Source organism: Aedes aegypti, chromosome 1, assembly GCF_002204515.2.
Source record: "Aedes aegypti strain LVP_AGWG chromosome 1, AaegL5.0 Primary Assembly, whole genome shotgun sequence".
Taxonomy (NCBI): Eukaryota; Metazoa; Arthropoda; class Insecta; order Diptera; family Culicidae; genus Aedes; species Aedes aegypti.
In genome coordinates this window covers 92,289,399-92,315,011 of record NC_035107.1, presented here as the reverse complement: position 1 = coordinate 92,315,011, position 25,613 = coordinate 92,289,399, and the positions used below count along the sequence as shown (strand labels likewise).

The window sequence follows — 25,613 nt, the reverse complement described above, 5'->3', positions numbered from 1 at the left end:
ATCGGCTGATAGCAGAATCTGGGAAACGGAACAACTACCGGAGGAGTGGAAGCAAGGCGTTATATGCCCTATCTACAAAAAGGGTGACAAACTGGAGTGTGAAAATTATCGTGCAATCACCATCCTAAACGCCGCCTACAAAGTGCTATCCCAGATTCTTTACCGTCGTCTATCACCTATAGCAAACGAGTTCGTGGGAAGTTATCAAGCAGGTTTCATCGACGGCCGCTCGACAACGGACCAGATCTTTTCCGTGCGGCAAATCCTCCAGAAATGCCGTGAGTACCAGGTCCCTACGCACCATTTGTTCATCGATTTCAAGGCGGCATACGATAGTATCGATCGCGTAGAGCTATGGTAAATCATGGACGAAAACAGCTTTCCCGGGAAGCTCACAAGATTGATCAGAGCAACGATGGACGGTGTGCAAAACTGCGTGAAGATCTCGGGCGAACACTCCAGTCTCGAGTCTCGGCGGGGACTACGACAGGGCGATGGACTTTCGTGCCTGTTGTTCAATATTGCGCTTGAAGGTGTTATGCGGAGAGCCGGACTTAACAGTCGAGGCACGATTTTCACGAGATCCGGACAATTTGTTTGCTTCGCAGACGACATCGATATTATTGGGAGAAAATGTGAAACGGTGACAGATTTGTTCACCCGCCTAAAACGCGAAGCAACAAGAGTCGGGCTAATGGTGAATGCGTCGAAAACAAAGTTTATGCTGGTTGGCGGAACTGAGCGCGACAGGACCCACCTAGGAAGCAGTGTTACGATAGACGGAGATACCTTCGAGGTGGTGGACGAGTTCGTCTACCTCGGACCCTTGTTGACGGCTGACAACAACGTTAGTAGGGAAATACGAAAGCGCATCATCAGCGGAATTCGTGCCTACTATGGGCTCCAGAAGAAACTGCGGTCAAGAAAGATTCACCCCCGCACCAAATGTACGATGTACAAAACGCTCATGAGACCGGTAGTCCTCTATGGCCATGAGGCGTGGACTATGCTCGAGGAGGACTTGCAAGCTCTTGGGGTTTTCGAACGCCGAGTGCTAAGGACGATCTTTGGCGGCGTACAGGAGAACGGCGTGTGGCGGCGAAGGATGAACCACGAGCTCGCTCAACTCTACGGCGAACCCAGTATCGTGAAGGTGGCTAAAGCTGGAAGGATACGCTGGGCAGGGCATGTTGCAAGAATGCCGGACAATAACCCTGTAAAGATGGTGTCCGCTACAAATCCGGTCGGAACAAGAAGGCGTGGAGCGCAGCGAGCTAGGTGGATTGACCAGGTGCACCAGGACCTGGAGAGCGTGGGTCACAGTCGAGGATGGAGAGAAGCGGCCATGAACCGAGTGAATTGGCGAAATGTTGTTGGCGAGGTTTTATCAAGATAATTGATGTAAAGCCAAATAAGTAAGTAAGTAAGTAAGTAAGTAAGGTCAAAGTGGGGCAAAACTGACTCTTCTAGTCATTGACACTTAATGACCTGTGATCAATCTTATTACACAGCTCATTCTACTTCAGATAAAATTTATTCAGCTAGCCACAAGCAGTTACAACTGTTCCTTTTTTAAAGCAGTTTTAGGAAAAAGGAAGACCAAATGCGGTCTTTGAGTTACCAGGACCAGTTTAAATTTCCATTGTATTTCCCAGATGATTGTACATCAGAAAATGCTTATTTGAACTGCCTTCAATCCGGAATACACTTAAAAATTAAAAAAAAAAAATCTAGAGCAAAACGGGTTCTTCCAGTTATTGACATACAATATGTGCTCAATCTTATTACCCAAATTGAAAAAAGGGTTCCTAGCTACGCTGATGTTGTATCCAAGTACGATCAAATGTTGAAAAGCTTAATCTTAAGGACTGTTTTTATTAATCTAACACCAGTTCTAACTATGGCTTTTTATTTTCAAATATTTATATCCTTACAACAAATTTGAACAACGCCTATCACTTAGCTCAGTACTTATCTTTGTGGTGCTTATAAATAAAATAAGGAATAATTCAGCCCATCACTGGTACTGCCGTAAGAAATTTTCATGGTACAACCGTAACACGTCCAACATATGTTTGAGTTTTTCCGGCTGTGGCAGAATGGTCGATCGGATGTGATAGGTTCCATCCTTCTGACCGAATCCGGATCCTGGTACGACGCAGATACCTAGAAAGAAATAGTAATGAAATGTAGATTACAAAACTAGTTCATTGCAAGGGGCCTTACCAGTTTGTTCCAACAGTTGGTACACGTAGAAAACGTCCGGGAGCTGGCCGGCCTTCCTCGCCGCCTGAATTGCCTTCTCCGGCAGTTGAATACGTGGAAACGCATACATAGCACCCTGGACCGGATTGCACGAGAAGCCCTCAAACGAGTTGAACGCATCGGCCACCAATTTGGCACGCTCTTTCAACGAAGTCAGTACGGCGTTCTTCTCCTTTATGAACAACTCGTACGAAGGTTCGCCCGGTTTCGGCGGATTCACCATAACATCCATGCAGGCTTGTCCGATGGTGGACGGACATACCAAAGCCGAAATGCTCTTCAGAAGCATGGCTTTAACGTTCGGGCACATGTTCACAACCTCGACATATCCTCCTCGAATACCGCATTCACCCATGTAACCCTTCGAGCAGGACATGAAGCTGCACAGTTCCATTCGGTTGTAAGGAGCTCCCATCTCCATCATCACCTTCTTGAACGAGTGGAACACCGAATTCTCCTCGTGGATATTGTACTGGTAGACTTCGTCAGCGAAGATCACCAGATCTTCATTATAAGCAAACCTAATGATACTTTCGATGTTTTCCCGCGACAGAACCTGCCCGGTCGGATTACCCGGATTGATAACTACCAATATCCTAGGTACACATGTCTCCTTCGCCTCGTTCACCGAACGTTCCAAACCTGGAATGTCCAAGCCCCATCCGCGATCTTCGTCCAAGTGATAGCAAACCTGCGCCATCTCCAACTCGGAAATAGTCGCCGAATACATTGGATATTGCGGAATTGGGATCATAACTCCCGGCAGCTTGCCATTGATCGTACACCGAAATAGGGACATTAGCGACTTGATTGCACCGGTTGCCCCGGCCGACATGATTATATTGCTCGGATCGGATGGAATTCCACCGTCCCGATTCTGAATGTACTGAGCAACGTGTTTCCGAATGATTTCGATTCCGCTCGAATCGGTGTAGGAACCCACAGAGTTGCCCACGCAATCCGATAGGATGATGCGGGCTCGTTCTTTGGCATCTTCTGGGATGGTAGGGTCGTTGAAAAGCGGTTGATACGTGATCAGTCCCAAGACCTGTTAGATAGTGAAAAGAAGTCAATGTTCAGTATATCACTAACAAAATTTAGAGCTGCATTCGTGGACAAATAATAATTAAGGTACCGCGGGGCAAGTGGGAACGAAAAAAACGATAGTTCAAATTGTTCAATAAAATTTTTAAATGTCAATATTTTTCAAATCCAACAATACAATCACGTTTTGGCAACATATTTGCTGGTGTGTGCATGAAACTAATCGAATAATTTCGAAATTGTGAAAACCTTGGAAGAAAGTTTTAGAATGAGCCAATGAACGCAGTTACCTCACTAAGCGGGGCAAGTGGGACACATCCAGTTTCATGCGTCAATCCACATCAGTAAGTCAACCATTACAATAATAGGATTGATAAGTCAAAGATTTTTAATTTTAAGTACACATTTGATGTACATAAGGGATCAACCATAAAATACGTTACGTTTTAGGAAGAAACCCTTTATTTAATAGTATGTCACCTCACATTTAATATCAACTGAAAATTCCTCAATAAAAGCGTAAAGAGGAATTAAACATGTTCAAAATATATCATTTATAAGTTGTTAATTAAAATGTAGCGCATAAACAATCAATAATTGACGAAATTATTAATATGTTTTGTTATTATTTATATGCATGGCAGAAAACCACCTTATGGGATGGAATTGTTTTCCATCACTACTTAATTTGGTAGAAATAACAAATAAAGTTCAAATAACATAGAAAAGTAATCGTTCTCATGATGCATTTCAAATTTCAGCTGTGTGTTTGTTCAATTTTGCAGTCGTATTTCAAAAATGAAAAAAATAATTAAAAATAAAGAATAATAACACTTTTCTTCTTTCTCTTATGCAATTACGTAATTTGAGGTTGATCTTTTTTGATAAAAATCATTTGTTTGCATGTTTTAGAGTAGTGTGTGATCCTTTGACCGTGACGCTTGCTCCTGCCGGGGCAGGTGATGCGGTCAGAATCGATCATGTTACGTGTGTAGTGTAGTGAAAGTGTGTAGTATTTTGCGGTAAGCACAGTGCTGCGACAGGAGAAACAGCGTTACATCCTGGTAAATTCATTCTTTATTATTATTTACTCACCTATTACCCTATGAAACTAAATACGTGCCAGGGTCGAAAATTTAATTTTCGATTCGGGAAGTATAAAAACATTTCAGATATCCATTTGATATATGGGTGTTTTTATGCGGGGCTTACTGTATATGAAAATGACCTCAGAATGTGTGTGTATTTACTGCCATTCTTGAAATGGGTCGTTGGAATTTCAGTAGAGCTATCACCAGGGCAGGCAATCGTCAGATTCGTCACAATGCGATGACGAAATAAAAAAAGACATCGTCATCCAGTATAATAACTCTGGCAGGTCGTCGTCTCTTCATCGACGAAAGTATGCACGACGAACTTCAATCCAAAATCGTCAACGAGCAAATTTTTCTTCATTCCGCTTGCTACCCTTACACACAAGAAGAATGCGTTTACTGTATATTCGCTTGCTTCGCACCAACCAAACGAATGCCATCACATAATTGCTTGTATTGGCAAATGAACTCGCTCTCCTCATGCTTCTACAATAGCTCAGTTGGTAAGCGCATGGAGTTGATGATTCAGAGATCGTTTGTTCGAATCCAGTCTTGTTTTGTTATTTTGTTTTTGTTTTATTTTTTCAAAAAAATGCTCCTATTCTGTCGAAGATACGATGCATATTTTTAGTCGGCTCAGTGCTCCCGAACGAAGATTCACCCGTAACGGAGGAATCGTATTTGTTCGTCATGACGCCGAGTCTATGTATCGGATCTCTGTGGCAAATCGTCATCTGACGCTGGTTGAGTGACGATGACGATGCTTCTTTTAGTTTCGTCGCCGACTTTTTCCATTTGGCGGTGACGATTGTCTGCCCTGGCTATCACCTTTCATCTCCTGGGCTAAAATTGTCTGCAGATATAAAGATATCGAAGGGTATCAATAAATACATGCATACAATTTTCTTCCATAAAAGCACTGCCGGTCAGTGGGAGGTGGATTGTATACACACACACACACACACACACACACACACACACACACACACACACACAAATCATTTGTTTGCATGTTTTAGTGCTACTCTCTAGCAAAATGTATGAAACGTGTACGAAAAGTTTTGATTCTGGTTTTTGTTTTGATAGGTCCCACTTACCCCAGGTACAAATATATTTTGGGGTAAGATAGACCATCGAAAATTTCATATGAAATGAAAACAAAATACTGGTTTATCGTTAGCAGCTTGTAAAAATACTAAAAATTATAGCTTACTGATGGAATTTCGATTTAAAATACATTTTTTTGCGAGTCAATGTAAGACGTGAAACGTGTCACAATTTGTCATGCAAGTTGAAAATGGCGCTGAACTGACAACTGTTACATGAACCACATGGTAATAAAAATAACAATATGTTTTGTACAAAATACATTCCTTGTCAATGTATCTTCAACTTTCTAGAAGAATACCCCCATGAAAAACTTTTCCTAGTTGAGCTATGACGAAACGCCCCACTTACCCCGGATTCTCACTTGCCCCGGGTTACCTTACTTAGTAATATCGTGCACCCCAGCTAATTTGAACGATAACTCATGTAAACTATCTTATGCTCACGAAACCCGACCCAAATCCGACATGTTACAAGCCCCAACCCGATAGTTTTAAAGCCTTTAAGGTGGAGATGCATCGAAGCCAAACCTCAAATTTTCAAGAGCACGGATCTGGAGAACCAGGCAGCGGTTTGAGCTGAAAACTTAATCGATTGGTCACACGCTGGGGGTGATCAATCGATTAGGTTTTCAGCTCAAACCGCTCTCTGGTTCTCCAGATTCGTGCTCTTGAAAATTTGAGGTTTGGCTTCGATGCATCTTCACCTTAAAACCCGACCCGCACCCAAAAAGTTTCAAATTTTCAAACCCGAACTCGAGACCCGACCATCTTTACTAATTATTGTCGCGCGCCCACCAAATCGGAACGCGCATGTGGGACACGCGACGTGTGACTCGTTCCAGTAGAAGCATTAACCTAAGAATGCTAATGTCGCTGCTGTTTGTGTTACCAACATCTAGTTTGCCACGAACTGACAGCGTGAGTACCGGGCCTCAAAGTGTCAGATTAATTTTCAAAACCAAAACAACAACAAGGTATTGAACAAACAATGAAAACCCATAATTTAAGGTAATAATTATTAAAATCAATTTTGTGACAACAACGCCACTAGCGTTCTACTACTAATATTTCTATTCTCGTTCCCGACATAACTGTCATAATGACATGTGTGGCGCAGCATTCTTACGATGTTTATGAACACAGCGCACTATTCAAATATTAGTCGCAACGCTCGGAGATTGGGAAAAAATATTAAAAAAAAAAAGTTTGTCCTTATTTCTGTCGGATCTATAATACACTACCCGCAACGAAAAAACGTGTTTCTGATTACCTCATTGGTTATTTTGTTTTGATTCTAGTCATTAGAATTATTGACACCCCCTCAATTCGCGACTATATGAAGCAAAAATAGATTCCACAAAGCACTCGCACAAACGGGAAACCTCGTAAGGAAGTGTCATCGTGTGCGTGAAAAAAAGCAAAAACTATCTCCCTCCTTGTTTTTCTCACAGAAAACCGAAGAAAACATCAGCAGCTTCTTAGTCGCGAATATCTGAGAATATGCATAGGGAAAGTGTACCAGTTATGGCCATAGTGGTTCCCTATCTGACCATATGTAAAATTTCGATAGGTTTCACATTTTTAATATTTTTACATCAAGATACATTCTTTATCTTACTCCTAAAACACACAAAACTTTTCAAAATGTGAATAAATTAAAGTTATCACGTATGGCGAAATAGGGAACCACTGAATGTAGCACGTCGTACTAACATCAAACTTGAAAACATTGCCAGTTTTTAAAACGAACATTTGCTTAACGTGTTCAGTATGCCCCTGATTCCCCTAAATCTTTTTTGTGAAAACACTTTTTTGTTTTAATAAATACATAACCATATTATTGATTTTTCAATAAGCAATAGTGATGCTACTCTATGTTCAAGATTTTAATGAGTAGACTTATTCCTCAAATTGGCATTACAGGGTGTATACTCATTCACGGAAATGAAATTCCCTGATACCGTGTACCCCCGCTAATTTGAACGGTACCTCATGCAAACCATCGGGGTTTATTTTTAATTTGAACATCTAGTCACCCTAAAACCGTGTTTCTGGTTACCTCTTTCACTGTTTTGTTTTGATTCTGCGTACCGTTCCACAGCGTTCCATTTCACTTTACTCCGTTCAATGAGCTAGATGACGTTTGAACCATTTTTAATCTGAACGATGTGCAAATTAGCGGGGTACAAATTAAAAAGTGTTCAGATTAAAAGTGGTCAAACCAACGGGGGTACCCGGTATTTCCAGGTCATAAACAATAATTCCACGTTAAAAAAAAATCTTCAAAATACATTGAAGATTGTTTCTTTTTTTATGACTCAACATTTATTTTCAAAGATAAGGAGCTTCAAAACACTAAAACTAAAATAACGATAAATTTCAAATTATTTTTTACTTCAAATAAAAAAATCAAAGCCATAATTATGATTCTTCATAAACGCAACATTCAGAGCGACAACACAAAGCGGTGCACTTTGCTTCAAGTCATTCGCATCGATCACCCTTCATACACCACGATAGATTGGTACTGTGGTTAAGTACGTGGCTCTCAATCTGAAAGTTCTTGATTCGAATCTTGCTCTTCAATATGTTGTTTTTTTTTTGTGTTTTCATTTTATCGGGTTGGCTGACAGAAATATAAATAGATCCAAAATGGATGCGCGAATCATGATTTTCGAGCTTTCGATGCATGATTTCGAGCATTCAGCTGCAACTTGTGTCGTATTACGACAATCTGACTCATGATATCGTGAGCCCAAATCATGGTGTATTTTCATAAGATGAAAACACACTGGAAGCATGATATCCGGGTGCATAATCATGATTTTGGATTCTGATTTCTACCCGTGTATGTGAATTCTAAGTATGCTTTGATGAATTCTTACAATAATCTAGAACTCCTAGATGCTTGATGGAATTCTTTCTAGGATTTTCGAAATAATTGTTGAAATGTGGACTGGTGTGGAGCCTTGAATGAAGCCTTGCGAAGAATACATGAAGATGTGGAAATTTAATTGAATAAAATGATAGCAATAATATTTTTATGAAATGCCGAGAGAAATTTCTGGAGAAACTTGAAGAGGAATTTATTGAAAATTGTTTGGAAAAGTTTATAATAGATTTCATCGAACATTATCAGAAGAAGTTTTTGTAGCAATTAATACGATTCAGAGTAATCGTAAATGAGTTTTCAAAATAACCCTTATAAAGAAGCCTGGAATAAATGAAAAAAATATACGTAGTAGTATGACTTTTTTCATCACTCTGGAATAAACCATTGTGGATTAACTTCTGTAGAGTCCGTGGGAATCCTCCTAGAAGTAACAACTGGGATACCAGTGAAAGGACCAGTAAAAAAACATGTACAGGAAATCCTGGAATAATTGCAATGATTTTTATAGAATAATATCTGTGAAAATTAATGGACGAAATTTTGAAGAAAATCCTCTAAGCAACCCTTGAAAAATTGGTGGTGGCATCTCTGAAGGAATACCTGAAAATATTCCTAGAGAAATCCCTAGAATTCTTGAACCATTCTTCGGGATCTGAGAAAAAGTCATTAAGAACTTGTGAAATAGTCACATATTGTAGTCTTTGAAAGTTTCTCTGGAACCTCTTTGATGTTTCACTAGGATCCACTGCAAGTAGACTAAGATAAAATGTGATTTTAGAGACCATTTTAATTGAAATTGAGACCGAGAGGCCGTACACCACAAACATACTTTTAAGAGACTTAATATAGTGAAAAAGACTCCAAAAAAGTGCTTACCTGAGAAATGTACTAACTTTCGTTGTAATTTTTGCTCTTTCCTACAAAGTTTATTATTTCTGTAGAATAGGCCAACAAAAAGTTAGAAGAAAATTTAGAATGCTCACAACAATGTTTCATAAGCTTATTAAAATCACTAAGCACATAACGAACTAAACATCGTTAGTATCGTGTAATTTTTTTTAGTTATCAAGATTTTGTGTCACAAGAAGAACATATCCTACCATGTTGACGTTACCTATCGACTGAATTCTAATTTTGGACACATTTTTTGAATTAGCAATACATGGTAGGATAGTCATACGGTTTTAGGTTCTTTCGGCCTTTGCAGTCTTAGACGGCAGAAAAACGGTTTTGCCTTAATGTCCGAAACGTTTCAGTCGATAGGTAACGTCAACCGTCGGACATTAAGGCAAAACCGTTTTTCTGCCGTCTAAGACTGCAAAGGCCGAAAGAACCTAAAACCGTATGACTATCCTACCATGTATTGCTAATTCAAAAAATGTGTCCAAAATTAGAATACCAGGTTTTTTTTTCAGGTAGAATGAAACCCCACGATAATTCCAGTGTTTTCCAGGTAGTAGACACCCTGCATTGCATCCTCACCGGGACATAGCCTGGTTCTCAGCAAAGTATTCTAAGAGCATTTCCACATTTATTAACTGAGAGTTCGTAGAATTTAATTCAAACTAGTGGTTCCGTCAAATTTCGTCTTGCCATCAAGTAGGCTGTTAAAAAATGGCAAGTAATCTTCCGTACGAAATTACGAACACTTCAAGATCCTGATTATGAAAAAAAGAGGTAAGTCTTCATTGCCTCGTATTCAAGCCATTTCGAGACATACAAATACCATTCCATTTTTATTTGTTAAGATGTATCTGAATGTGAGATGCAAATCTAGACTAAACGTCCTCCAAATGCGGTAACACAAAACAATCAAAGGACACCTAGCAACGATTAAAAAATCACCGCCGCTCTAGCAAGAAAAATCTATCTTTGACATCGCATTTCTTGTAAAAAATCATACCGCATTTGGTGTTCCCGCATTTGATATTTGCATTTCAAACGCACACAGCAATAATGTTCCCAACGTTACACAATTGAAGCACCTGCCATCGCTTGGGATCGAACTAACGATCTCAGTATCCAGAGGTCTCGACGCTGTCCTTGCTGCCACCACAATTTATATCGAAGGCAAAGAAAAGACACCCGTTTCCTTTTACATCGAAAACGGTTTACATAATGTTTTATAATGGTGTTATTATTTATTTATTTGGTTTTACACCCATTAGCTTCATAAAACCGCGCCAACAACATTTCGCCAATTCACTCGGTTCATGGCCGCTTCTCGACTGCGACCCACGCTCTCCAGATCCTGGTGCACCTGGTCAATCCACCTAGCTCGCTGCGCCCCACGTCTTCTTGTTCCGACCGGATTCGTAGCGAACACCATCTTTACAGGGTTGTTGTCCAGCATTCTTACAACATGCCCTGCCCAGCGCATCCTTCCAGCTTTAGCTACCTTCACGATACTGGGTTCGCCGTAGAGTTGAGCGAGCTCGTGATTCATCCTTCGCCGCCACACGCCGTTCTCCTGCACGCCGCCGAAGATCGTCTTTAGCACTCGGCGTTTGAAAACCCCAAGAGCGTTTTGTACATCGTACATTTGGTGCGGGGGTGAATCTTTCTTGACCGCAGTTTCTTCTGGAGCCCATAGTAGGCACGACTTCCACTGATGATGCACCTCCGTATTTACCGAATAACGTTGTTGTCAGCCGTCAACAAGGATCCGAGGTAGACGAACTCGTCCACCACCTCGAAGGTATCCCCGTCTATCGTGACACTGCCTTCTAGATAGGCCCTGTCGCGCTCAGTTCCACCTACCAGCATGAACTTTGTTTTCGACGCATTCACCAATTGCCGGAATCTTGTTGCTTCACGTTTAAGGCGGGTGAACAAATCTGTCACCGTTTCAAATTTTCTTCCAGTAATATCCATGTCGTCCGCGAAGCAAACAAATTGGCCAGATCTCGTGAAAATCGTGCCTCGACTGTTAAGTCCGGCTCTCCGCATGACATCTTCAAGCGCAATATTGAACAACAGGTATGAAAGTTCATCGCCCTATCGTAGTCCCCGCCGAGAATCGAACGAACTGGAGTGTTCGCCCAAGATCTTCACGCAGTTTTGTACACCGTCCATCGTTGCTCTAATCAATCATGTGAGCTTCCCGGGAAAGCTGTTCTCGTCACGGCATAGCTCTACACGGTCAATACTGTCGTATGCCGCCTTGAAATCGATGAACAAATGGTGCGTAGGGACCTGGTACTCACGGCATTTCTGGAGGATTTGCCGCACGGAAAAGATCTGGCCCGTTGTCGAGCGGCCGTCGATGAAACCTGCTTGATAACTTCCTACGAACTCATTTGCTATAGGTGATAGACGACGGAAGAGAATCTGGGATAGCACTTTGTAGGCGGCGTTTAGGATGGTGATTGCACGATAATTTTCATACTCCAGTTTGTCGCCCTTTTTGTAGATAGGGCGTATAACGCCTTGCTTCCACTCCTCCGGTAGCTGTTCCGTTTCCCAGATTCTGACTATCATCCGATGCAGACAAGCGGCCAATCTGTTCGTCCCTCTTGATGAGTTCGGCTCCGATACCATCCTTGCCAGCGGCCTTCTTGTTATTGAGCTGTTGAATGGCACCCTTAACTTCCCACATCGTGGAAGCTGGTTGGTTTCCACTGTCCGCTGTGCTGACGTAGCCATCGCTTTTGCTGTCCTGACCTTCTGTGCCTGTGTTCTCTGAACCATTCAGGTGTTCATCGTAGTGCTGCTTCCACCTTTCGATCACCTCACGTCCGTCCATCAAGATGTTCCCATTCTTATTCCGGCACATCTCAGCTCGCAGCACGAAGCCTTTGCAAGATGTGTTGAGCTTCTGATAGATCTTTCACGTTTCTTGAGAACGGTACAGCAACTCCATCTCTTGGCATACCACCTCTTCCAGACGGCGCTTTTTGTTTCGGAATAGGCGGGTTTGCTGTTTCCGCTTCAGTCTGTATCGTTCCAAGTTTTGTCGCGTACCTTGCTGCAGCATTGCAGCCCGCGCTGCATTCTTCTCCTCTAAAACCTCCTGGCACTCCTCGTCGAATCAATCATTTCTTGAGCTCCGTTCTACATATCCGAAAATGCTTTCGGCAGCGTCGTTAATGGCTGCTTTGACTGTACTCCAGCAGTCCTCAAGAGGGGCCCTATCGAGCTCGCCCTCATTCGGCAACGCTGCCTCAAGATGCTGCGCGTACACTTTGGCGCCATCCGGTTGTTTCAGCTGCTCGAGATAGTACCAAGGCGGGCGTCGGTACCGTACATTGTTGATGACGGATAGTTTTGGGCGCAGTTTCACCATTAGCAGGTAGTAGTCGGGGTCAATGTTAGCGCCACGATAGGTTCTGACGTCGGTTATGTCGGAGAAGCGCCGTCCATCAATCAAAACGTGGTCGATTTGCGATTCTGTCAGCTGCGGTGATCTCCATGTACCGATACGGGAGGATGTGCTGGAAATAGGTGCTACGAATGGCCATATTCTTGGAGGCGGCAAAATCTATCAGTCGTAGGCCGTCTTCGTTCGTCAACCGGTGGGCGCTGAACTTTACAATCGTCTGGCTGAACTCCTCCTCCTGACCAACCTGAGCGTTCAAATCTCCTATGATGATCTTGACGTCATGGCTTGGACAGCGGTCGTACTCGCGTTCGAGATGCGCGTAAAATGCGTCCTTGTCATCATCAGTGCTTTCGGAGTGTGGGCTATGCACGTTGATTATGGTGAAGTTAAAGAATCGGCCTTTGATTCTCAATTTGCACATTCTTTCGTTGATCGGCCACCACCCGATCACGCGCCTTTGCATAACACCTATCACTATGAAAGCTGTTCCCAGCTCACGTGTGTTGCCACAGCTCTGGTAGATGGTATGATTACCTCTAAACGTTCGCACCACCGAGCCTGTCCAACACACTTCCTGCAGCACTACGATGTTGAAACCGCGGATCTTCAGCACATCGGAGAGTATGTTACTATTAGGTTGGGCAACACGAAGCGTAGCAATGACAGAAGCGGTAGTAGAAACATGGCCCTGGCGCAATGCCAGCAGTACGAAGAGAGCAAGGGAAGTACAGGAGCGTAAGAAGCAAGGAGCAGTGCAGTGCTTAGCACAATAGCCTCCCCCATGAAGTAATGCCAAGAGGCAGTTCCGGGGGGAATGGCTCGTGGGCGAAGGTGGACTTTAGTCGGTATAAAGGAGTCCGACACTCTGGCGCACGATGGACGAATTCGATATGACTAGCCTCCATATCGAACGTGAAACGCTGGGTTAGTTCGTAAATGTAATTTACCACCTTCTAAAACTAAAAAAAAAAAAAAAAAAAAACACGTGGGTTACCAGGACAAAGACCTCGGCAAGCTTGGCTCAGCAACAGCCTGCTTTTTGAGGTTGGGTGCGTATAGGACCTCTTTTCTTGGCTAGCGCGATCTGGAGCACCTCTCTGGTCTCAAGGTCGGCTGGAGTACTCTATTAGGCTTATCAGACCTCGGATATTGGGTTGGGAGTAAATGAAAGTTTTGGTGAATCATAATATAGCCTGTTTTTTTTTTTTTTTTCTTCTAAGCAATGGGGGGATAATCTGCTCAACAGACGCCGTGTGGGGTTAGGGACCATTTACTACATGCAAGCAGTAAACAGGACTACACCCCCGACCCACTAAACCATTTCCATTGCCGCCTAACCCTTCGTCTCTCCGGGACCACCAAGAAGGCATTGCTTCGGAGAGGGGCTATTGCACATCGCATCCTCCAGGTTAGCTGCGTAGCCATGCAGCAACGAACATCGATGACACGCTTAGGGGGGTCCACCAAGGTAGCATGCTGGCGCTTTGCCAGCTTCCCAGGTGGTCCTCACCTCCCGTTGTCCGCTGAAAGCGGGCAGGGTCGACCACTACGCCCGCGCCCAGCTGCACCGCAGGTATCAAGAACTGATACTGCGGGCTTCGCAATTTGACTTACTGAAGGCTCAGGCCCTATCAGCTAGCACCAGCTGGGATTGCTGACGAAGGGGCCTCCACCTGCCCCGAACAACCAGAGGCTCGTATCCACCCAGTAGGCCGGCGCCACGACAGCAGCGCTACCAGGATGTTCTCCCCGCGGCCACTTAATCGCTGTAAGGGTCGATTTCGACCGTAGGGCACCGGTATGACCTACGTAGCCGACTGCGAACCCTTGGACTACCTGTTGTTTAGCGTCTGCACTAGCCACTCCTCGAGTCCACTCGCCACCTCCTTTGCAGTTCCGAGACGATGTGGGTGATAGCCGATGAAACGGCATTCCAGCCAAGCTCGTCTTCACACATCCTCTGGACCAAATTGTCCGGAGTCGTGTCCCGACCGCATGTGGCTAACATGCGGTCACGCATTGTGCGGAAACGCGGGCACACGAACAAAACGTGTTCCGCCGTTTCCTCTAAACCTGCACAAACTGGACATTCGGGAGAACCCGCATGACCGAAACGGTGTAGATACTGTCTAAAGCAACCATGGCCCGAAAGGACCTGTGTCAGGTGGAATGTTAGTTCCCCATGGCGCCTATTGACCCAGATATCTAACCTCGGAATCAACCTGTGAGTCCACACTCCCTTGGTGGAACTGTCCCACGCACGCTGCCATTTGACCATGGAGGCCAGTCTGGCAGTCCTGCGTATGCCTCTTGTGCCGCGCATTTCGAAGCACTCTATGTCTTCCATGATAAGGATACCAATAGGCACCATACCGGTGATGACGCAGAGTGCATCGTGTGACACGGTACGGTACGCGCTCGCAACCCTCAGGCACATTAGCCTATAAGTACTCTCTAGCTTGCTACGGTAGCTCTTGGTACTTAAGGCCGTGCCCCAAGCCGGGCCACCATACCTCAGTATGGACGAGGCGACACTGGCCAGAAGCTTTCGCTTGCTGGCGTACACCGCAGAGCTATTGGACATCATCCGGGACAGTGCCACAATAGCTGTGGAGGCTCTCTTGCAGGCATAATCGACGTGGCTACCGAAGGTAAGCTTATCGTCGATCATCACCCCCAAGTGTTTGACGGAGCGCTTCGAAGTGATCGTGCAGTCGCCTACACTGATCACCGCTTGCTGCACCGACTTTCGGTTGTTGACAACAACCGCCTCAGTTTTGTGGTGAGCCAATTCCAGTTTCCTGGAGCTCATCCACTCCTCCACAATTGCGATCGAGTGGGCTGCAGTCAATTCCACTTCTTCGATCGATTCACCGTAGACCTCCAGCGTAATATCGTCGGCAAAGCCAACGATGACCACACCCGCCGGGAATTTTAATCTCAACACCTCGTCATACATGACATTCCATAACACCGGGCCCAGGATGGAACCTTGCGGGACTCCTGAGGTTATGTGAAAGCACTTCCGACCCACCTCTGTGTCATAGACTAATACCCGATTCTGGAAGTAACTTCCGAGAATCTTGTACAGGTACTCGGGTATCCCCAGACGCAGGAGCGCATCGGCAATAGCCGCCCAACTGGCACTATTAAATGCGTTCCTTACATCCAGAGTCACTACTGCGCAGTAGCGAATCCCCCTCCTCTTACGCTGGAGTGCTATCTCAGCGGTTTTCTTAACCGTCAGAATAGCGTCTACGGTGGACTTCCCTTTCCGGAAGCCGAACTGGTTGCTTGAGAGACCATTTACACTCTCAGTGTACCTCAACAGTCTGTTGAGGATGATCTTCTCGAGCACCTTCCCCGCCGTGTCAATCAAGCATATTGGTCTATACGCCGACGGGTCACCAGGTGGTTTCCCCGCCTTTGGCAATAGTACCAGGCTCTGCCTCTTCCACGCATCTGGAAATACTCCCTCGTCCAGGCATATCTGCATAGCAGATCTGAACATACCGGGAGCCTCCAAGATTGCGACTTTGAGGGCCAGGTTTGGAACTCCGTCCGGACCAGGTGCCTTCCCCATGCTTAGGGATTTTGCAATCCCTACAAGTTCCTCATCGGTTACTCTATCCTCATCGCCAGCCCCAATCCTCGGCTGTCCTACAAAAGGAGGCCATGGGCTAGGGTTGTGGCGCGGAAAGAGCCCCTCGATGATCCCCTCCAGCATCTGTGGAGATTGCTCCGTAGGAGTAATTGCACCTCTTGTCTTCGCCATAACGATCCTGTAGGCATCACCCCACGGGTTCACGTTGGCACTCTGACAGAGTCTCTCAAAGCAGGCCTTTTTGCTTGCCCTTATCTCGGACTTCAGCGCGACTTTGGCAGCGGTGAACACCGCCCGTCGTTCTTCACGCTCCTGCTCGGTACGTGCTCGCTGCATCCGCCTCCTGGCCCGTAGGCAGGCGCGGCGCAGGTTCGCAATTGCTTGAGTCCACCAGTACGTCGGTGGTCTCCCATTTCTAGGGTGGACTTTCCTAGGCATGGTCGCATCGCACGCACGCGAAAGCACCGCTACCAGTTCGTCCCCGCTTAGGCCGAGTAGGTTACGCTCACGACGGAGCGCCTCCCTAAGTACTTCGTCATTGAAGTACGATGTCTTCCACCTACGAGGGCTTGGCCGTGACCTAGCCGCTTCCTCTACGCGCTGCCTGCTGTTGTTGTAGTCGATACTGTAGCGAACCGCCAGGTGGTCGCTGTGAGTGTAGGCATTGTCTACCCTCCAGTTCGAACTACTCGTTAGGCCAGGACTACAAAAAGTAACGTCGATAATCGACTCCGCTCCGTTTCGGCTGAAGGTACTTTTGGTACCAACATTAGCCAGATCGACATCTAGCACGGCCAGTGCCTCTAGCAGGATTTGACCTCGCTGGTTCGTGATGCGGCTTCCCCATTCCACGGCCCAGGCATTGAAGTCACCCGCTATTACTACTGGCCTTCGCCCTGTCAACACGGTCGTCATGCAGTCCAGCATCTGCGTGAACCGCTCGGTCGACCAACTCGGAGGCGCATAGCAGCTACAAAAGAGGACCCCGTTTACCTTGGCGATCACGAAGCCCTCGTAGGTAGTAGACACCAACTCCTGCACGGGGTATTTACCCGTCGTCCATATCGCCGCCATTTTTCCGGATCCATCCACGACCCAGTTGCCGTTGCCGGCGGGTACTCGGTATGGGTCCGATATGATGGCGATGTCCGTCCCCCACTCAGCAACTGCCTGGTACAGCAGTTGCTGAGCTGCGTCACAGTGGTTCAGGTTCAGCTGCGTTACCTGCACTGTGACTTTTCGTTAATGGCTCGTTTGAAGGTCGGGCACCTTGAGCCTCCCGTTGGATGATTGTTGTTCACGGACTTGCCGGAACAAATCAAGCACTTGGGAGGGTTCTTGCAGCCTAGTGCCTTATGACCTTCCTCACCACAACGCCTACACAACTTGGTCCTATCAGGGCCTTTACAGCCCCAGGACTTGTGTCCTGGTTCCCTACACCTAAAGCAGATCACCGGTTGCTCATGTATGTTCAGTGAGCATACTGACCAACCAACCTTGATCTTGCCTACCTTAGCGGACTTATTTGCGTCCGCCACAGGTAGGTGTACTAAGGCCACCTGAGTACCTGCCGGACCTTTCCGTAGCTGAACGGCAGCGGTGGGCACCTGAATCTCGCACTGTTGCCGCAGTGCTGTGACGAGCTCTTCTGCGTTGGTGATCTCGTCAAGGTTCATCACCTTCAGAGTCACTGACTGCGTCAGAGCCCTCACTTCGACACCCTCGCCAAGGACCTCTTCCGCCAAACTTTTGTAGGCGGCGCCCTTGCGCTCCTTGTCGCGCTTAAGCTCGAGAATCATTTCACCTGTACGAGTGCGTCTGACACTGCGTACGTCGGCTCCAAGATCTGCGAGCTTCGCGTCACTGCGCATCGCCTTCAGGACTTCCGAGTACTTGGACTCTTCCGTCTTGATGATGATCGCATCACCCTTTTCGCGCTTGGCACCTACCCTCCTACTTTTCTTAGGCCTGGTATCCCTGCGCTCCTGAACTTCCTGCTTCTCCTTCTTCTTCTTTCTCACTACGGTTGTCCAGGGGGCGTCCCCCCCCTGATCCGCCCTAACCTGTGGTGATTGAGGACCTCTCAAAGGTCGCAACCCCCTGTTCCCATCACTCCGTGAGGGGCCAGCCTTTTCGGGCCCACCCTTCTCGGCTTTCCGGGACGCCTGGCTGGGGTCCGATTTTCCGGCACTTCTGCCGGTTTTCGGGGTTAATATCCGCCTGGCCTTGCGAGCGCCGCCGGGTAGCTCCTCCCCTGACGGCTGCCTCGCGCGCTTCTGCGATTGCTTGTTGTAAGCATTCGCTTCCGCACTTTTGGGGCTACCCGCGAAGACGAAGGGCTCCGTCTGGGTAGACTTCGGCACCTTCAATTTCACGGGTTCTGCCGCAGCCACAGTCGCCATGGGTTCAGCATGGTTCTGCTTGGCCGCGAACATCGACTTACGAAGTCTGAACAGGGCCTGCTTGAGGTCCTTGCTGATGTTAGACTTCGAGGACGCAAAGTCAATTATGGAGTCGAGCTGCTGTGCAGCCACTTCCATCGCAGAGAGCCCATCTCTACTTTTATTGATGGCCCTCATCAACCACGCTCCATCCATAACCTCACCCGATGCGTTAGCCGGGGATGAAATATGGTTTCCAGCACTGGCACTACGTGCACTGCTGCCTCCTCCTGCTTCCGCTCTCCTCAACGGAGACCTAGCTAACCCACTTCTTGCGAAGGGGTTCGCTTCCCTACTACTGCTACTACCTGCACTACTACTATTATTTTGATTTTGGTTTAAGTTTGTATTCATGATTGGATCCCACGAGTAGCACGGGAAAAGAGGTCCACCACGCCAGAGCCCTGCATTAACGCGGTAAGGGACAAAATACTGTGAGGGGTGCCCAGGTGCCCCACAGGCTCCGTTAATGGCCGAACATCTTTTTCACCCCTTCGACCATTCATTCCTCAGCACGGTTTTTCGCATCACACCTTGAATTGGGGTTACCCCGTTTGGTGGACTCTTACCACCGGAACAGGTCGTCCGTAGTTCTATTCTATACGCCGGAACTACACGGCCTGTATATTGCCCTCAATGTACATATCTGTGTGGGTGGGTGGGCAGTGTAGTGTCGTTATATTGTTACTTTTTACTTTACTAATTCTACTAATTCACTTTGTAATTTCAATATAAATTCAAGAATAATAAGAAGAAGGAAACTAACACTAAGAAAAAGCTTTAAAAAACTTCAATTCAAAAAACTAATAATTTGCTGAACTATTTACATTTAAGCCCTCTCAGGGTCTATCCGGGAGAATCACTACTGGGGCGGACTCACTTCCCACACTTGTGTCGCGAATTCAATTTTCACAATTTAAGAGGTGGGGGAAAGGGAATTGCCCGTTAAATAATTATAAACTAACACTAAAATTCAATTCCAATACACTGATTAATTTTATTAAAAATTGATATGGGGATTTTAAAGGGTTAGGAAAGGGATGTATTGCACCTTAATTTCACCTGAAGGCGGCGGTTGCTGGCGAAACGGTGAACCTATCGGTTTTCGGGTTTCGGCCTTGGCTAGTCGACGTAGAGGTTGCTTCCACTTTGTGTCGTCTTGGCATCACCAGAGGGGCGTCTCTCACGCAGGGTCGTGCCTTTCTCCTCGTCCGGCTTAAAGTAACCGGGAACGCACTAATCACGGGTGATAACAGGTCACTTCACCTTAGCACTCACGGCGCGAAATAATGATTTTTGTTCCTGAGAAATAAATTGATTCTTGGTTTGAAACCGCGGAACACTTTTACTGCTGGAATTTTTGTTACCAAAAGAGCCCTTTGCCTACTGTAGCATTCCTTTTTATCTCGTTTCATGACCAAGCAAAATCCTTGCCGGCTTGACGTCATCTTAAATTTTTCTCTGCTCAGTTGTCATGCCCGTCAGCACGGCAAAGGATAAAAGGAGTGGATTTGCTATGATACCAAGGGGATTTTTGACAGTAGGATAAGATTTAAATTTGAATTTGAAATTTTATGAAGATGTTTTGTTATTTATTTACATTATAATTTAGAGAGCTTGGTATCGAAGGAAAGGAAATTCAGGAATTTTTATATACATATTTAAAATTTTATTTTGAGGAATCTTAGTGTTAGGGAATAATTATTTACATATATACAAGTAATTAGAATAATATAAAAATATAAACCTAGTACAAATATTTACAAAAAAAAAGAAAGAAAATAAAATACAACATAAAGAAAAGAAAAATACAAAAAAGCAAATACAAGATTGTGACCTATCACATAGGTAACAATATATATATATATATATATATATATATATATATATATATATATATATATATATATATATATATATATATATATATATATATATATATATATATATATATATATATATATATATATATATATAATTTTACCTAATCGGCCGGTTCAGAGATCTCTGTAAGGATGGGGGCATGGTATACTACGGAGTTTGTTTGACAGCGTGGAAAAGCTGAACGGGGTGCTGGGAATGAACGCTCGTTGGCCTCAACTCCTAAGAACGACCCGTCCTGGAGGTTAGCATTCTTCGAAACCGGGTCGAAACGGAATTCTGCGTACTCGGTGACTTGGTCTTGGAGCAAGCTTCGTTCTGCTACCAACCTGGATCCAAATGCCCTAGTGGGCTCTAAGGGACTCAATCCGGAAGGAGTTTCCTGGATTAAACTTCACGGGTCCTAAATCCACAAATATAACCTTTAAGGGTCTAACAATTTCTTTACAGGCACAGGCATACCTGATTCGCTTCTTCGCTCCTCACTTCTTTACTGCTTCTACTTTCTTAACCTCTTAAATTTTGTTCACTTTCTTCTAACTTTCAACGTCCACTTCGAATTAGATCCTCGTAGGAAATAGACCGACTCAATCCTTCTCCGATGCTCAATCCCTCTATCGTTGGGTAGTTTTTTTTATCTTCCTTCTCCTCCACTGAACTCTAACTGTTATAATTTTATTTATGGCTAATCATATAGGCCTATTCACATGACGTTCCAAAACAGCTGATCGGGAAGCTCTTTGACAGTTCTTCTATGAAAAAGACAGCCTCGTGTATGCACCGGTCCTCCACCGATGTAAACAAATGCATAGACGGACCTGTCACATGAAAAGGCCTATTGCAGTGTAGTGTACTTAACTATTATATCAGGTGTAGGGGTCCGGTTTGGTGGCGGTGCGACAATACCTCATGCAAACCATCGGGGTTTATTTTTAATTTGAACATCTAGTCACCCTAGAAACGTGTTTCTGGTTACCCATTTCACTGTTTTGTTTTGATTCTGCGTTCCGTTCCACAGCGTTCCATCTCACTTCACTCCGTTCCATGAGCTAAATGACGTTTGAACCATTTTTAATCTGATCGATGTGCAAATTAGCGGGGTACAGATTAAAAAGTGTTCAGATTAAATGTGGTCAAACCAACGGGGGTACCCGGTAATAGAAAAAACACAAAAACTTACAAACTACTTGGCTTATTGTTGCAAACGGTAACAAGTATGCGAGTACTTCCAATGAAGTTAAGATATTTGCAGTTCCACGTACCGAGTTTCCAATCGCTAGTCCATTTCCGTCGCTGGCAAATAAAAGATTAAAAAAAGACACAGACACCGTCATCTTCAGCCATTTTAGCTGCACAGACTGCAACTAACACTAGACAATGGACAAGCATGCTCCAATGGCACAGCCGAGTCTTACGAAAAGTTTCAATGGCTGAAGCGGGAATCGAACCCACACCCCATGACACGATGCGCTCGTTGCCTGACGACACTAACACCACGTCCACGAAGCTTCAGTAATCAAGTCTTCTCCAAACTGGAAATAAAGTCACGAGGGTTATCCAACAATCAACTAACGCAAATTACTGTGTTTAGAAACCAATTTTTTGAAATATTCGTACTTCTAATGTTGTAGAAAGTTCGCTAGGCTCTTCGATAATCTTTATATCGCGATGACCATTTTTACGGATGTTCCACTTGTTCCGCAATCTACGGACGCGCCTCCGTTACCAACGAACCCCCGTGAGAACTAGGCACTACTGGCACAAATTGATAAGATCGAGAGAAATGTCAAAGGTATGGTAGGTAGATCAATGGTAGCATGCAAAAAGAGTGAAGAAGAAACGTAAACAGATCAGCAGAGTTGGATAGTATTTTCTGAAGAATCATCTTAATATCTACTTTGCAAATTTATGAATTCTAATATTAAAAAGTGAATAAGTTTTGTATCTGCTTAAAGTAATACATATAGAAGTACGGAACACTGGAGATAAAACTATATAAGAGGTAAAAAGAACCTAAAAAGATAAACATTATCATAACTATATTCTAACCTAATCTATTATCACAGTATTGTATCACAGATTTGTATCACTAAATTGTATTGCACAACAACTTCATAGCACTTAGAAACTACAATTTCTGTAAGATTTGCTCAACGCTAAGGTAAGACAGCATAAATTTGATTGATGAAGACTGAATTACTCAAATGTGTCTCAATTAATAACATAGGCAGGGAGGACCCAAAAGTGTACCGTACGCAACCACATTCCAGACGTAACGGAATTATAACAAAGCACTAACGTGAGTACTACACTGAAGATGTTTTTATAAAATTTACAAATAAGTGACTAAACAATCAATTAAAATGTATATATTATTCAGGGAAAAATTTATCAATACAAACCGTAAATACACTTGGTGAGTTTGTTCAGGTTACCGGAAGTGAACCGAGTATTGTTGCCGATTTCGGGAACACCACTCGTTCTTCCTATTCTCTATTTGGAGTTATTCATAAGGCAGTACAGAGATGATTCAATATTTACTCCCCATAAGCACAGCGTCAGCAACACGTTGTTGTTAACCGCCTTGCCAATTAGTCTACTATTCCGTAGATGATTCAATCATTTAATCCATTCATAAACGATTTTCAATCGATCATTATCGATCGTTCCCTCTGTTGTCAACTGGATGAACAAAAACAATGTGATAACAGCTTCAGCAATCTTGAGATTTTTCTTGATAGAACAACAATTTGATAGGACCAAAGATTGTTTTCGTTTTGTCGGAACAGGGCGGGTAGCGACCAGACAACATAATTATGACGTTAGTGACTAAAATGATCGAAATAGTGACTTCAAAACAACAAGTATTAATTTAAAAACGGGTATGAAAATACCAGATTCTCCAGTTCAGAAGAAAAAGATTCCATTTCAGTTGCCAACAATTTAACTTATAAAGTTATCAATGATTTGTTATAATCATTTTTATTTAAGTAGAATTGTTGGCAGGATTATTTTTTTAAGATCTAAGAATTTTATTTGGCAGGATGCTTGCTTGACTCTTATGTTGAAACTTCGATCTCAATTCCTAAAATTATTCTTTAGAAAATGTCATCTCTCCCTTACTCGATATTCGGTATCTCGATATCGAGTTAGAGAACCATAGCAAAAATTAGTTTTCATGGCTACCTCGATGGTCCCTTGGATCGCATTTGCACTGGTTTTGTGTTCTATAACTCGATACCTCCCTAACTCGATGGTCCCTTCAATATCGAGTTAGAGAGAGTTGACTGTATCTCTAATATTTCTAATACTCATGAACAAGGATGGAAGAAAATCGTCTCTAGCGACAAATAACACAGTAATCGAATGATCAAAGAGGGCTGTCGTTCTTGCAAAAGCATGATTGCGATACATCATTCTGCGCGCGTTGAAACGATATATGGATCATCAGATGAACTGTTTGTCGTAGGACAAACCGTTTGTCGGATGTTGTAACTCCAAAACTTATGAAATCGGTATGCGAACAATTGATCGTCAGCTCACAGGCCGAGCGATTATTTTTTTCGCGGAGCGGAGTTTGTTGTGATGGCTTGACGACTAAGGGTTTATCGTTGTTGCTATGATCGCATGATAAAGAACAACCACGATGCATCATTTGTTTTATCATGATCACTAGATTTCCATCCTTGCTCATGAAACAAACTTCACGTGTTAACAAGTAGGTATAATGTACTTGAACTCATAACTCAAAGAGATTTCAATAAGAATGCTATTTACTTGTTATATTTTAACAACACAAAAATGTAAGGTCTGTGCTGGCCAGAAAATAATTGGTTTTAAAAAATTAAAATTTTAAATGTAAAAGGATGTAAATGTTTTGCCAAATAAAATTATCACAGGTAGTAATTGAAATACTCCAAAGAAAAAAAAACGAATATATAAAAATATAATTTGTTTGCTTGATAAAATAATATAATTCTCATTATCAAAGTCGTGCCCATATTTTTTGGGACACCTTATAATTCGTAAGTTATTGGCTTGTTTCCTTGGTCTCCATACAATGTGTATGGGAAAAAATTGGTAAAAACAAAAAAAATCAAACTCATTTTTCTCAAAAGCGGATTATTGTTCCTTACACTCCTATGCTTCCAACCCCCCTCAATTGTATGAACCCGTATGGCAAAATGGCACCGCATCTTTTCACTGAGCTATGATAGACCCCTACTTCAAAAATCGTTATTCACTCACCTGTCGCAGAAACGTGATCGGCTGCTGTCCCATAGCCTGACAATCTCCGATACTGGCCCGAATCACTTCCTTGAAAGGCTTCACGACGCCCTGCAACGGACGGAAATATCGTTTCAGATCACTGTCACAGATCCTCACTTCAACCACGATGCACCTTCTATTCCTTCATACCTGATCCAGTTCCTTCTGAATAGCTCCGGCTCGCATAAGGACCTCCCCTCGGACGACATAGTCCATTTTCACGATCGCCGGATTTATGTTGTCGAGTGTGACACGTGGCTCGTAGAGTTCTGTACTCTTCAACGCCACAATCGGCTGCGCGCTTTGTGCCTTAAGCGAAATATCCTGTTTCTTCACGGGTACAATCACCGATTCTCGGTTCGTCCTTGTGGCGGCTGCAGTCAGAACTCCCATTCGATCGATAACTCCCTTTAGGCAGGTGTTCAAAACCTGTCCGAACGACATTGTGTAGGTGGAAAAAAAGGGCGCGCAACTAGTTTGAAGAAGAGCCCACCAGGGGAAACGACCGATCCGAGCAACGAACGAGGGAGTACTGCGAGACCTGATCGAGGATTAAATCGATTTAGCTCGGACAATCCTCCAGACAGACAAACAGACTCATGCACGCCCATCTCCGTAAGCCAGTCCCGAGTAGAAGAGAATGGCAAATTAATATCAAATTCTCTCATTAAAATATAATGTTTGAATGTCAA

The 25,613-nt window shown here is 44.1% G+C and overlaps 1 protein-coding gene and 1 long non-coding RNA gene across 2 annotated transcripts; both read right to left on the bottom strand.

The window, feature by feature from the left end:
* Window positions 1–1,892: 1,892 nt before the first annotated feature.
* Window positions 1,893–25,467, bottom strand: LOC5572541 (alanine aminotransferase 1). Its single transcript, XM_001660422.2, has 4 exons — window positions 25,072–25,467; window positions 24,901–24,990; window positions 2,227–3,313; window positions 1,893–2,166 (listed from the first exon to the last, which is right to left on the bottom strand). Exons 1-4 carry the CDS (start codon window positions 25,363–25,365, stop codon window positions 2,018–2,020), a joined length of 1,620 nt encoding a protein of 539 aa, XP_001660472.2. The 5' UTR covers window positions 25,366–25,467; the 3' UTR covers window positions 1,893–2,017.
* Window positions 19,749–20,233, bottom strand: LOC110676041. Its single transcript, XR_002500025.1, has 2 exons — window positions 20,139–20,233; window positions 19,749–20,073 (listed from the first exon to the last, which is right to left on the bottom strand). It is a non-coding gene; the product is annotated as an uncharacterized LOC110676041 (long non-coding RNA).
* Window positions 25,468–25,613: the final 146 nt, after the last annotated feature.

Excerpts from the sequence above, each read along its gene's own strand:
- LOC5572541 (XM_001660422.2), bottom strand. The coding sequence starts at position 25,365 with ATGTCGTTCGGACAGGTTTTGAACACCTGCCTAAAGGGAGTTATCGAT. Across the intron at positions 3,314-24,900 it reads CGATCACGTTTCTGCGACAG|GTCTTGGGACTGATCACGTA; the intron begins GTGAGTGAATAA and ends ACTATCTAACAG. Across the intron at positions 2,167-2,226 it reads CCAACTGTTGGAACAAACTG|GTATCTGCGTCGTACCAGGA; the intron begins GTAAGGCCCCTT and ends ATTTCTTTCTAG.